This window comes from Momordica charantia (genome assembly GCF_013281855.1).
Source record: "Momordica charantia cultivar OHB3-1 chromosome 6 unlocalized genomic scaffold, Mcharantia_2.0 BLBB01000006.1, whole genome shotgun sequence".
NCBI lineage: Eukaryota > Viridiplantae > Streptophyta > Magnoliopsida > Cucurbitales > Cucurbitaceae > Momordica > Momordica charantia.
In genome coordinates, this window is record NW_028275164.1 from 32969424 (window position 1) to 32984713 (window position 15290).

General features: G+C 34.4%; 1 protein-coding gene across 1 annotated transcript; it reads left to right on the forward strand.

The window, feature by feature from the left end:
- Nucleotides 1–5652: 5652 nt before the first annotated feature.
- LOC111007709 (RING/U-box superfamily protein) lies at nucleotides 5653–14952 on the forward strand. Its single transcript, XM_088126162.1, has 6 exons — nucleotides 5653–6155; nucleotides 6617–6786; nucleotides 9476–9534; nucleotides 13172–13197; nucleotides 13293–13680; nucleotides 14006–14952. The coding sequence occupies exons 1-6, from the start codon at nucleotides 5975–5977 to the stop codon at nucleotides 14472–14474; spliced, it is 1293 nt and encodes a 430-aa protein (XP_087982288.1). The 5' UTR covers nucleotides 5653–5974; the 3' UTR covers nucleotides 14475–14952.
- The last annotated feature ends 338 nt before the right edge of the window (nucleotides 14953–15290 follow it).

The following is a 15290-nucleotide window of genomic DNA, read 5'->3' on the forward strand; positions in this document are numbered from 1 at the left end:
AAGAGGCAATTTTTGAAACTCAATTAGTTTAGAATAATGATCAGCATTTGAGGATTGCTGTTAGAATAATTATAGACCACTATGTGTTAAAAACAAGTTAAGTTTTTGCAGAAGGGCTAGGAAATTAAATAAGAATTAATTCATACTCGAAATTGTAAAAACGAACTTGTTGGAAACTTACATGAAATTCATTTTCTTAAAAACAAAGAAATGTTTGGAACTCGATCCTTGTTCTTTCGAGATTATGCATGATCCAATATTACAACCTTTAAATGCCTCTTTTTTATCCGTGAAAATAAAAGTATCTGTCCATTTTGGACACAAGTCCTCGTGGTCTTGCTTTTGGTTTTACCAAAAGATATATCATTACCTACGAAGATAATTAATTATCCTTACTTATATACTATGAATTTCATTTTTAATTTCCTAGTCAACGAAACTTTTGTACTTCTAACATCTTGTTTCTTGTTCTTTCTTTTTATTGAACAAGAAACAACAATATGCTCGGTGTAACTATTTATTGTTTCTTATTCTCTTAAACATTTAATTAACTATATATATATATAAATTTAAAAATTATCTTTTATTTATTATTTTTTAATATTTAGTATACATTTTATAAATAAAAAATGGTAAAATAATGTTTTAATCAACAAGTTTGAATCTCAAACTAATTTTGGTTGTTTATTAAAAAAAAGAAAAAAAAACAATTACCACGCCTTTATATTTTGAAAAAATTAGAAAAAAATAGAAAACAAGAAATATGAATATAAACAATCCTTATAAAACCTCATTTTTGGGCTAAATAGTTGAAAATTTTGGTTAGGATATTTCATAACCATTTTATTTTTAATTTTATATTTTAAAAAATTATGCTTGTTCTTTTAACAATTTGATTAGTAAAACTTTCACGGACTTTTTATTTAAATATTACTAAAGATAAAACTATTTTTAAAATTTTCTAAACTCCAAACTAATTTTAAAAATAATGGTTTTAAATTTCCCGTACGTCTCACCTTCTCCGCCAAAATCACAAATCCCCCTTTGTCGTATTATCTCATGCTCTGCCATTTTTGCAATAGCAACGATGACGGAAAATTCGGAATCTTTATCTTCTTCTGAACAACAACGAAAAAATTGAACTTTGTTGCTATTAAATTGACGCGAGGAAATCAACTCAAAGTTTCCGAATCTAACTTCTCACCCGATCTATCGCTTCGGTTCCGAATTAGGGTTCGTTGATTGATGCAGGGTACAAAAATTAACTTTGTCTTATTTTTGTATGTGAATTTTTAATTTGTTTTAGAAATTATATACTTTTTTAAATACAAAAATTTGTGGGAGTGGAGCTGAGCTGCATATAAATTTTCTTTAATGACATAAAGACAAACTATAATTCAATAAAGAAGAAAACTTCTTCACTAGAAATTTTGAGCTGGTTTAGGATTCCTTTTTTCATACCTTTTATTGAAAAAAAAAAAAACTAATGTCAACCTCTCTCTCTCTCTCTCTCTCTCTCTCTCTCTCTCTCTCTCTCTCTCTCTCTCTCTCTCTATATATATAATATAAAACATAGTAACTTTCAAGCTCACTAAATTGGTCAAAATGATTATTAAATTTTTTTACGAGGGCTAGATTCGAATCTCCGCTCTATTATTTGAAGCTAGTAGTCACACATATTTTTTTTTGGGTTAAAAAACACATTTAATCCCTATTCTTTCACTAAAGTAACAATTTAGTTCTTAAACTTCAGTTTGTAACAATCTAGCCACTATACTTTCACTAAAGTAACAATTTAGTTCTTAAACTTTAACTTTTAACGATTTAGTCCTTGTAGTTTAAAATTTGTAACAATTTAGTCCCTATCGTAACAAATTTTATTAAAATTAAGTGTCAAATTTTATCATATAACAATTTAATATTTCTAGTAATAAACATATTTGGTCCCTCAATTTGATACAAACTAACATTTAGGGACTAAATTCTACTTTAGCCAAAGTAAGAGAACTAGAAGTGGTTTTTAAAGTTTTTTTTTTTTTTAGGAAAAGTCACATATACATTGTTATTTGACATTTATTTATTGGTAATATTCTATTTATTTATTTTTTATTCTTTGAAGTATTTTTAATTTATCTTCATAAATAAAGTATATAGAAAAATAAAGATGAATGGAGAGAGGGAAAAAAAAACTTTATCATGTACTAAAAAAAGCTCTCGTGCGTAAGTTATTTGAAAAAAGATGTATAATCTCATTGCCTTTCATTTTGAATGAAATTTAGCTCTTTGAGACTAGAAAAAGACATCCAAAAGTAGTCACATCAAAAATTTAGGAAGAAATAAGGTAAAGATCACACGAAGAACGACTCAAAAAATCTAACACACACCATTGAACTGTCTTTTTTTCTCTTCATTCTTTCCCTCGTAACTTTATCTATGTATCTTAAGATTAGTTTTCAAATTTATTTTGTGTCCATATTGAGTTGGTCACCAAATAAATCATAATAATTCCACAAATGGTTCTACTCAATAAGATTGTTTGAGTCAAAGTTTATAGTTCAATATTTTGTTTGATCATAACTTACATTTCTTCCTAGTATTCAATTATAATAAAAAGAGCATCACATAATATTTAAAGAAGGCATTATGGCCAACCAACTCAAGTCGACCAACACAGTTTGACCAGTCCAAATCGACCAACTCCGATCAACCAACCTGGACCAACAAGCTTGAAACGACTGTCCCAAGCTTGACCATCCTAAGTTCGACCATTTAGGGTTCAACCATCCAAACTCTAACCAACTTGAGTCGACCAGCACGGCCGTACTAACCTAGGGCCAACCACTTCTAGTTGACCCATCCCAACCTATCTAACCCGACCACTATGGGCAGACAAACCTGATCTGACCATCTGGGGCCTAACCATCCTAGGAAGTAAATCCGAAGCCTTTGTTGCATATTTTAAGTAAATAGTATAGTTTTCAGTAGAAACAGAATGCTGTGGCGCCATGGAAAGTTAGGTTTGGGTCGAATTAAAAGTGTTCTCTTGGCCCAACAAGCTTGCAGTAATTTTTGTCTGAATTGTTTTGCCTCCATGATTTTTCCAATACAAGCAATCTGAGACATGTCAAAGGTGAACCTAAAACACATAGTTCACAACCAGTCCCACTACTACAAATATTTGATCAACACAAATATTTAACTACCATAACAGTAGAATAGCCACACAGCCAATTCTACTACCAACAAATACACTTGACTAGTACAAATATTTGGCTATCCTAACTATAGAATTACCACACAGCCACTCTCATAATTCTATTTAAGAAACTATTACAAACATATATTTTATACCTAATAATTGTGTTGTCATTTTTTTATATAATTTTAAGTACAACATGTAAGGGAGTTTTGAACTCACAACTTCTTAATTGGAGATAGTTACGAATTACTGCTTAAGTTCGTTTTGGTAACTGAAACTCTCTTTTGGTCATTCTCCTTATATTTTTCATGTTTGTTTTCCTGTCTCAACTTGAGCGTAAGATTTACAGTCACTTGGCTAGAAGATAAAATAGAAATCATTTGAAAAAATACACCAAATAATTATATGCTATGCACCCAAATTCACATACTGTATGGAAGACAATAATAATAATAAAAAGAGAAGAAACACATAAGATAGAATAAAGTAAAGTACCGGTGTTGGTCAAGTGAAAATACATCAAATTAAAATAATAAATAAAAACCCACAAAATGACTAGAAACAATTATACATAAATTAATTAGAGTAGTAACAAACATCATAGTAGTATGAGGAGTGTGTATATAATTTGTAAAGGAAGTAGAACTTTTCGTCCATAGAATCACATTTCTTAATTATTCTTCTATCTTCTATTAACACACTATCGATTGAAGTTAGTGTCTTCGGAAGCTCTCCCATTTTTGGATAAATTTGTCGAAAAAGAAAAAAAAAACCGTTGTCAAAAGCCTTTGTATTAAAAGTCTAGATCATATAAGACACAAAATTTAATAGGTATATGAATTAATTTTTTTTAACAAACCGAAAACTTATTAGATACAAAATAAAAAAAATTAGCGACTATTAAGTACTTTTAAATTTCATAAACCTATTAAACACGAGATTGAAAATTTCTAGACCTATTTGACAATTATTAAAGTTCGGGACCTATTAGTTACAATTTTAAAAATTAAAAAACATGGCTTTTAACTTAACCTTATTTTTTCGGGACTTGTGAGACGAGATATTTTAAAAATTTATAAACTAAAATAAAATAAATCCATATGCCCAATTTTTTTTCCACATAAATATTTGTAATTTTTTTTGGACACTTGAAGAAGTAGCTACAAAATTAATAGGAATTCGTAAACGTGGCCACCATTTTTTAAATTTTAAGAAATAGCAAAATCTGGAGGCCTAACTTATACATAAGAAATCAAAAGTCCAATATACTCGCGAACACTTTAACTCAAACACGGGCCCAATCCAACCTTGAGACGCTTTCTTTCCTTTTATCATTAATATACCTGATTATGAGTGTTGATATACCAACGATATATCTTATATTAATGCTGACCAATGTCGTAATGATATATTACTTCTATTTACTGTATTTGGTTTCTCTTATTGAATTGTGTCGTGTTTTATTTACATCTTTTAAATAAAAATATGTGTCATTTATAACCTAAATACATGTCTTATATATCTTATATGAATGTTGATATATAATTGATATACCTGATTTGCTATAGTACTGAAGAAATGAATACATTAATATACTTGATTATGAATGCTGGTATACCAAAGATATATCTGATATACTTAATATGAACCCTAATATGTCTTATATATATTTGATATTGTGATGCTCTAGTAGAGAGGAGAGGTACATGAATGAACCGATACCACATTTGAATAAGAGAGATTTTGAGATAATGGAAGAATGGTCAAGAAAAGTATAGTCACTACCTATACTAATAAGGTGCACCTTCCTTTTTGGTAACTCAATTGTAAGAGTGTGCTTGACTTGGAGTAATCTTCGACTAAGTAACCTCCTAGTTGTTTTACTAGGAAACATGTGAGTTAGGACAAAGCATGCTGAAATGACTCATGTTGGTTTGTAGAGATAGTCTACGCTCTTCTAAGTAGCTCATAACTAGACGGTGGTGCAACCAGCTACTGATCATCACCTTGATAAATTATTGTCTCACCAACTAACTAATTAGACTTGAGGTTCTCCTCAAATGGATTCTTCCTTTCGCTCTTGAGCGTACGAGGTATTAGAAGCCATTTCCAGCTGATTAGAAAATGAATCTTTGAAGACTAATGTATAATGTCTTACATAGTTAGCATATATATTTCAAATCATGATGTCCGGAAAATTGAAGCTGGAAACCCAACCCACATCTTCCATCGCACATAATTATTATAATTAATTTAATTAAAACCAACAAAAAGGCAAAAAAAAAAACTGCCTCAAAGGAAACCTATCTCATCACCACCGTCCATCAATGTCAGACAGCGCTTGATTAGCGATATTATTCGTCCTACCAATAACCAATCCGACGGTCCACATTTCAGATAAATATACAGTGGGTTTGGTTTTTTTTTTCTTTTTTTCTTCTCTCTTCCCATCCGAAAACCTTCCCCTTTTTTATGTATCTTTGTCTGAATCCCATCTTCCTCTCTTCCTCTCTCTCTCTCTCTCTTACATCTTTGTTCTGCACAAAATCCTCTTTTCATCCTCAAGTTTGTACACAATCCGTTGTTTTCTCTTTCCTTTTGATTCGAGGAACAGCCCTTTTTCTAAGCGTTTCTCTCGTTGGACCAATTTTCCACCCTCTTGTCTGGAAGTTTAATTTGTTTCTTGGGTGAACGATTGTTTTGGGTTTTCTTTTTTCTTTTTTGTTTTGGGATTAGGGTTTTGAAATTTGTGGTTCTTGTTTGTGGTTGCTTGTTATGGGGTTGGGTAACGACGACGATGCGGTGGCGGAGGATGGCGATTATAGCGACGGAGGATGTGGCGACGGCGGTGGGAAGTCGTTTGGTTCTGTCGCGTGCTCGATCTGCCTCGAGGTTGTCGCCGATTCAGGGGATAGATCTTGGGCTAAGCTTCAATGTGGTCATCAATTTCATCTTGGTCAGTTTCTGAGTTCTAATCGGAGTTTGGAAATGAACTCCCCCTTTTTCCCCCCCCCCCCCCCCTGAAAATTTTTTACAGTTGAGAATTCTGTGCTATCTTCTTGAATTCTGTTGGGATTTAATGTTTGAATTTTCGCTCTATATGGTTATAGATTTTGGCCGTAATTTTAGATCTGTTTTCTTTTTTTTTTTTTTCCCAATTTTCATAAGCAATATAAAGCCTAATATATATATCTCTCTCTCTCTCCCTCACCTTCTCTCTCTCTCTCGCTCTCTCTCTCGCTCTCTCTCTCTCTCTCATCTTCAATAAATTTCGTTTTTCTTTCACATTTGTTCTTCTGAAACTACAACTCCTTTTCTTCTCCATACTTCCGATCCTCTCTTCAATTTCACTTGAAGTTTAAAGTTGGTATTTTTGTATGTTATTGATTTTTTTTTCTTTTTCTGTTTCTTTCTTAGATTGTATTGGTTCAGCATTCAACATTAAGGGAGCGATGCAATGCCCAAATTGCCGGAAGATTGAAAAAGGTCAATGGCTCTATGCTAATGGCTGTCGGTCGTATCCAGAGTTTAGTATGGATGATTGGACCCATGAAGAGGATCTTTACGATCTAAGCTACTCAGAAATGGTAAGCAATTGTCTTCCATATGATTGATACATGTACCGTTTTGTGTGTCAATGATAATTTCTGATCACAGGCACTTCTACTAAAGAAGAGCAAGTTGTTTCCTTTCACTTTGAAGAATTTCTTCAACAATTTTAGATTTCGAATTTTATGCTCAAAAGTAGTGTTAAGTCCTTGCTGTTGGAAAGAACCCAGTTCCCCCTCCATCGGTACACAAGAAAATTGAAGATTGATATGTTAGGTTGCTTGAAATTTTAAAGGACTTGTTTGAAGTTTTCTGAATCCATTTACAAAGTTGTTGTTTTATAGTCTGTACCAGTTTTTTTTACCACATTATTAGGTAAAATTGAAAGATTTTGCTCTTAAATTATTTTATGATACTGAGATCATTGATGCTAGATTTTACTTAACTGAAAAATAGGTTAAATTACAAGTTTAGTTCTGTTTCTATCTAATAGGTCACAAACTGAACTTTAAAAAGTGTCTGAGTGTGTTTGAGGAAGTAAAAAACCCTAAAATTGTGGGGTACATGTGATATTTTTCTATATAGTATGTAGGGGTACAAACACCTTGAAATTGAACTACACCACCCAATTTTGGGAACAATTAGATATTATAGAGAAAATTGGTATTTGTACCCCTAGAAAAAGATCACCCACAATTTTAGGGTTTTTGAATTTCTCACAAAGGGGTACTTTTATCCCTAAACTGAACTGTGTTTAGGTCCCTGAGGTCCTTGAACTGGACTGAAATAAATAGATCTCACTGGAACTTAAAAAAGTAAAAGTATCAATAGATCAGTCCCTGAATTGGAACTTTTATAAGGTATCTAATAGGTCAGTCCTTGAATGCCCGGAACTGAACTTTATAAAGCATCTAATAGGCTAGCACATAATTGAACTTTAAAAAGGATCTAATAGGGAAGCCCCGAACTGAACTTTAAAAAGCATCTAGGAGGCTAGTTTTTGTCTCTGAACTAAACTTAAAAAAGCATCTAAGAGGCTCAACCCAAACTAAACTTTAAAAAGCATCTAATAGGTCCATCCCGAACTAAACTTTAAAAAGTATCTAAGAGGTCTGTCTCCGAATTAAACTTTAAAATGCATTTAAGAGGTCTGTCTACGAATTAAACTTTAAAATGCATCTAAGAGTCTGTCCTCGAACTAAACTTTAAAAAGCATCTAAGAGGCTTGTTTCTGAACTAAACTCTAATTTTGGAAAATTTCAAATAGATCCATTACCTATTTAGACACAAAATTAAAAATTTTAGGGACCTATTAGGCACAAATAAACTTGTGATTTATCTGAATAAATATCTTATTTCTTTTACATTCGGGCAGGTGTGGGTGCCCTGGGTATTGGGGAGTAGGGGAGTAAAGCTCCAATTTCTGGGGTATCAACAAAAATATATCTTCTTTCTTTTTTCATTGTGATTTAAAAACTTCACAAGTGCACTTATGCATTTGCAACACAATATGTGTAGCAATTAATTAGAATTTAGACCGAGCATGAAAAAAGGGAGAGAATGTGTTTTGTTCTGGAGTCTGGACCCATTTGTTTGTGCATGCTGTGTCTTACTCTCTTTCTTTTCCCTTAATAGACAGGAAATTTGATAATTTTCACCTCCAGTACATCTGTTTCAATAATGATATGTTTTTGCATTAAAAAAGATGAGTTTTCATCTCCTTGGTGTGGTACACATATATATACAGGTTCTTAGCTTCAGGTGTTAATCACTATGCCTACTTTTAGAATGGATTAGGAAGAATTTGTAAACTAGGTCATATAGGTAATCAGAAAAGGTTTATAATTATGAATAGCAGTGCAGTACATGTACAACTACTAAAAAGCTTTTGAACTTTGTCAAGGAAGTTAGGAATTAAACCAAAATTTAAGGTGGGAATTATGGAGAAAGAAAGGTTCTTTACTTCCTCGTTCCTTTCAGGAGGATTAACACTAATGATTTTGTTGAGAGATCCATAGCTCTTATGTTCGGTCCTTAATGGTCTTTTTTTTGTTATTTTGGCGAGAAAGTGCTAGACTTTTGAGATTTCCTTGGCTTTAACTCTTCAGCATCACGAGATGATCAAGGAAATTCTCCTACATCCATCTTTTCGAGAGAGAGGTTGATTATCCATCCAAGCAGAATTTTTATTTTGTGGAGCATTTGGTTAGGAAGCAATAGGAGTCTTTTCAGCATTGAGGGATCTTGGGTGGTGGATGTCATCCCAGTTTAATGCTTCTTTTGGGTCCATACTTCAGGTTGTTTTAAGATTTATCTTTTATTTTTTATTACCAAAAGTTGTGGTTCCTTTTTGTAATTATTTGTATTTTTTTTTAATGGCTTGACGTGTTGGGTTGGCTGAAATTTTGTGGCCTTCTTTGGCAGTTCCGTATATCTTAGTTAAACCAGGTTTTATCATTTAAAATGGAGTCTATTAAGTTAGTAAACCATTATCATTAGTTATCGATTTGAAATGTACTCTAGGCTGGTGCTCATAAACAACATGCTTCACTTCCTTGTGCTACTGATTCACGGTTAACACACTGAGTTTTTTAATAAGTTATGTTTATATTTATCTGGCAGGAATTCATATACATAGGATTTTCTAATGAGTGAATGACATGCTTGTTTACTCAATAGTATTTAGTTTTCTACTCCAAATTTTAATTGGAATTTGGTTTGTTGCAGGCCTTTGGAGTTCAATGGTGTCCTTTTGGCAGCTTAGCTCGACTTCCTTCTTCTTTTGAGTAAGATTTTATTCTTTTTACTCCGTAAAGATCATTTGAGTGATAATTTATGCTTCTATGTTTACGTTGATGTCTTCTTGGTTCTTTTTATATTTTTATGAGAAACGGAGCTTTCATCAAGTGAAATGAAAGAATATGCAAAGACATATGAAAAACTAGCCCGACCAAAGGAGGTGAACCTAAAGAAAGGAGATCCAATCCAAAGAATAACATGTAATTTATAATTACAAAAACCTTAGAAAGACCCCAAGACGTATAAGCATTAAATCTAATAAGCTCCCATACATACTCCCTGGATCTTGCAATCCCTCGAAGATTTTATTGTTTCTTTTGAGTCAAATTCCCAACAAAATTAGAAAAAAAAAGTCTGGCACAGAAACATTCCCTTATCTCGAAAGGGAGAGAATAACAAAACTTCCTCCATCGTAAGGCAAACGACAGGGGAGGGGAGGAAAGAGCTGGAGCTCATTGAGAAGTCTAAGGGCTTGAATAGTTATATGGTTTTAATTAATTAAAATATAAGTATGTATGTGAATGGTCACCGAGCTTGTAGTTTTTTTTTTTGGCGGGTGTTGTCTCATCTATTGTTCCCCAATAAATTCTGTTGAGGACTACCATCTGTGCAATACATTTCTCATTCTCATTCTCCTTTTTCTTTCTTCTTTTTTGGGGGGATTAGAAAAGTTCACTGATGATGTGAATGAAGAAAAAACTTCCGAGGAGTTACAAAATAGGCATTTCAATTGGAAGAAATTAGAGGGAGAACAAATACTAAATTCCACCTTTGGGAAAAAGAAAAAAAATAAAGAAAAATAAATTCCCTAAATAGAGAAATCCATAAGGAAGCATTCCAAACAATAGCATCCCATATTTTCTCCCTATGTCAAAATCTCTTGAAAAGTACTATGCTCAAGCTAAATGTTCCAGAAAGTGGTAGCATTAGATTATAAGACCCTGGCTTAGTCTTTTAACAAAGAGCCATGTAACAAAGGGTGTGATCTTTGGTGCACTGAGTTGGGAAGGGACAGAATCATGTTGAAGCACTGAACCCGGAGAGATCAAGGGCAGGTCCAAAAAAATGATTACAACTCTCACTTCTATTATTACAGAGTATACACCAGCTCGTTTGGAGGGAACAATTTGGACATCTACATTGGACTTTATCATTGGTGTTGAGACTGCCACCTTTTAGAAAGTCCATAAAAATTCTTTTTCCTTCTTGGGATATCTTTCTTTCCTATAGAAGCTTGGAGGATGGCTTTAGGGAGATCACCAGCACCTCATGAAGTCTTCAGAGAGAGAGAGAGAACTCGCCAGAAAGGCCTTCAAGTTTTCAAGATTTGATACTATGTTTATTAGTAATGAGGGATTGTCCATGAATATGGACTTTCTAAGATTTAAAATAATAATCTTTTGATGTTTCAAAAGGAGTCATGTGGATATGTGTAATTTGTGTTAAATTAGTTTCAAAAGCAATCTTTAAGAAGTATAACGATGTGGAAGTATATTTGTGAGCATAATGATAAATTGATAATGATGGTAGGTTGAAGTAAAGCATTGAAAACTGAATATTTATGGCAGATATGGATAGACTAGACATGGGAACAGGTCCTCTTTGGTTCCTTTTGTATTTGGTAAGTTTCAGTCCTATCATGTGTCTTTGCTTGATGTATTTTGCTTGTATAGAGGGAATTCAGTGTTGTTTAATGGGATGTGCTTCTTTTGGCATGCCATCTAAGATTATCTCTGTCTTCCATGGATTTTATATCTTGCACATGACCTATCATGTATATATATATATATATATTTTTGATAATCGTGAATCTCCGAGCTAGCTTGCGCACACCTCGACTAATCTCACGAGACAATTGCATGACCCAACTACATTTTTTTGTAAAGGAAACTCATAGAATATTAAATCCTACGTAGGTAGCCACCATAGTTTGATCTCATTCCCTCTAAATTCTTTAGAATTTACCTGAACCATTTTGGACTACCAAGTCAACCCATGACCTATCATGTAATTAAGTAACAAATTTTTATTTATAATGCTAGTTTGTTGCATTTTCATAGTAGCCAAACAAATGTGTTGATTTTGAAGACTTATCTTTCTTTTATTTGTTAAATCTCACTTTGTTGTCGTTTATATTTTGGATCCTCATTAATCATCCTTAATGGGTGCCATAGAGCTTCTCCCGCTTTGTACAATATGGTATGAACCTTTGGTTTGCAAGAACACAAAAGTTGGACAGCTTATAATAGAGTTTCTATTATAATCATTTGGGAAGTCTCGCGGAGGATGGCTGCCCCACAATTCTTGCAAACTGATGGAGAAGTGTCTGGGTAATAAGCATCGTATCCACGTAATACTAGACTTTATACTAGCCTCTCATGCTCTGTTGTACATCCAAATCTTAGCCATCTCCTAGAATGTTTTTCAGGTTTCAAAAGTTACTTGAGTAGATCAAGATGAAAATGGGATAATACTAGACTTTATACTAGCCTCTCATGCTCTGTTGTACATCCAAATCTTAGCCATCTCCTAGAATGTTTTTCAGGTTTCAAAAGTTGAGTAGATCAAGATGAAAATGAATTCAGGAGTCCTAGGACGTACTCATCCTGGAGAGGGCTAGCTTTTTTTGTTTTTTTCTTGGCTCCTTTCTTTGGCTTTCCCCTTTTTGTATTGCCTAATGAAAGTTTGTTTTCTCATTAAAAAAAATAGAGAGAGACTAGAGAGGCAAAAATATAGAGAGGCGAACAGAGGATAGCCCTTGCAAACGCCAATCAAGGAGAATGAATGGCTCAAAAATCAACTTTTCCCTATCTGACTCATGAAGTTGCTTGTATTGTTGTAGAACAAGTGGTTATCTTAACGTATGAAATGAGCAAACTCGAAAGCACTGGGAGGGGAGGGAATTACATGTCAGGTCTTGCAGTGCACCCCACTCTGAAGGAAATATTTTTTTTAACAATAAAATTTTTTTTGCCTACCTCACAACATGTTAGGGAAGAAGAGCCTTTTCCTTTCTCTAGTGATCTCATTCTCATCAACAATATAGGACGACAACGACTGCTGAGTATGAAGAGATTGATGTGTATATTTTGAAGGAAACGGAACTTCTCATCGATGAACAGAAAAAATACAAGAGAGTAACAACAAATACATGGGAAGAAAAAATTGCAAAAGTTACACGAACTCTGCACCCAACAAGCTTGAAAAGACGAGTCTAAAAAGCTGTAGTAAACTTTACGAATGACAGCTGCCTAAATTAAAGATTTATAAACTTGACAGCAATATGCTCCACTTTTCCAAGAAGATGCAAAACCTGAAGACCAGAAATTTCGAATTCCAGAACAAGGCTACCAGCAAGAAAATCCCCCAAGATCCTCTAAATTTTCTGGAAGATGGAAGCAAAACAACTTGAGAGAAACATTTCCAGCAAGAGGAAAAGTATATGGGCTGTTGTGTGCTGCTAGCTGGCAGAAAATGCAGATTTTTTGTTTTTGCGATTAGAAAATTACTTTCATGGTGTTTAACCTTTTGGATGATGGAAATTTCTTGCCTTTTTTACTGTTGTGATGTGAAGTACAGCATCTTCTCGAGGTCTTGAATCTTTTTCATTTTTTACCTTTTCAGGGATGGTGACTTTTCTTCAACTGCTTGTAAGATTTCCCTTCCCTGAAATTATTGATTCATTTTGTAGCTTCAGTTTGGGGAAGCAAACAAAATTGACTAGGTTGGTAATGTTGTGATGCAGATCATGACCTTTTGGGGCAACATGCCATTTTCGCCGAACATACAGCCGTGTCGTCTGCCACTCATCCTTGCCCGTATATTGCTTACTTTGGACCCATCCATCCATCTTCATCGAGTTCAAGTGCTTCAGAAGCTTCTAATTTCAGCAATCATTGGAATGGCCCATCAGTACCTAGTGAAATGCCATCATCTTATGCATTTCCTGCCGTGGATCTTCATTACCAAAACTGGGAGCATCATTCTCCGCCGCCCTTCTCCACGACGAACAATCGTGTTGCTGGTGCTGATCAGCCATCGGTTGCATCCGTTGCCCAAAGATCTGCTACCAGAGTCGGTTCCGAATTACCAAGATCTGGAAGCGTAATGCACCCCTTCCTTGTTGGTCATAGGTATGTCTCAACGTTAATTGGATGTAATATATTTGTCTGCCTCTTTGTTGTGGAGGCACTTTTCCTACCCCAAGATGGAAAAGTCGTTTACTATTTGGTGGGTTGTTGGCAAGGGAGGGATTCAAACCCTGACACCGTCGTTTCATAGTTACCTGTACCACTTAAAATGTTTGCCTGTTGTAGGAGTATGACTTAATTTGGAAGAGAAATGGTCTCTTGCTCTTTTCTCTGACAGAGAGAAACACCTTTAACTGAAACTAATTCTCCTTTTTACCATAGAAATAATGGTGGCATGTGAATATGATCCTCCTTTTGATTCGTGCAGCTCCGGTGCAAGAGTCGGAAGCTCAGTCGCTTCCTCAATGATTCCTCCCTATCCTGGCAGCAATGCACGTGCTCGTGATCGAGTCCAAGCTCTCCAAGCATACTATCAACAACAACCCAGCACTACAGGAACCATTCGCCCACCTGCAATTTCTGGTGCCAGAAGATCCAGTAGTCACAGAGGGCTGTCACAAGCACCCATGGCCTCATCGTCTGACCAACCTAGCGGCTTCTACTTCTACTCATCAGCATCATCGGGTCGTAATTTCCAACAAGAAAGCGGCATGCCAAATCGCTTTCACGCGTGGGATAGAGATCACTTGCCTTCATTCGGGTTGAGCCAGATGGAGAGAGATCCAGGTTGGGGAGAGATTCATCAGGGTGCAAGTGTTTCCGATCCAAGCATCAGGTCTAGAAGCTTCCGTCAAAGGCATGGTTCTGAGAGGACATCATCGCAGAACTGGTCATAGGCCAACCATCCCATTTACTTATCTTTTTCCGGTGAAGCAAAAACTATCACTATGATGACTCGAAACTGAAATTTATGTAATGATTGGGATGATATGTAATGGCTGAGTCTTTGATGTGTCGATAGGACTCTAAATGCTGTGAAAGCAGCCGATAAAAGAATGCTTGTTTCGGGGCTGCCGATGTGGTCAGTGTGATGATGGACATGGCTTCCTTGAGTTTGTCTGCCCTGGAGGGTTTACAGAATAACACTATGAATTGGATGGCAATGCCTAAGAAAGATTTGTAGGTCACAACCTTCCTGTATCCATCCAATTCATAAAGATGTTTGGACTTGATTTGGGTGCCTCCAGAGGGTCAGATTATTAAATTTGGTAAATGTATTCTTGAAGTGATAGTTGAAAATATTCAGTGTTTATTTGTAAACAATGAAATGTGATGGTTTCAGTAATGTATGAGCAGGCCCAGCTTTTGGTTTTAGATTCTTGAGATACATATATATGGGATATCCCTTGTGAACACTCAGAATTTTGCCTTTTTCTTTTCATGTGTTGTTTTGAGAAATCAACTCTTTTAGGATGAACTCATAGGCTTCAAATTTGAGGGATATGCAACAACTTTGCGGGTTCTATTTATTTTGAAATTTGCAATGATAAGAAATAATTCAACACACTTAAGTAATTTAACTTTGATATATCTTAATGAATGTAACTTAATATATCACTTTATGTTGAATCATCAGTAGTGTTGAGTTGGTTCTTGTCAGTGTTAATATTACAATTTATTTTGATCACGTACATGAGCCTGGAGGATTTGAT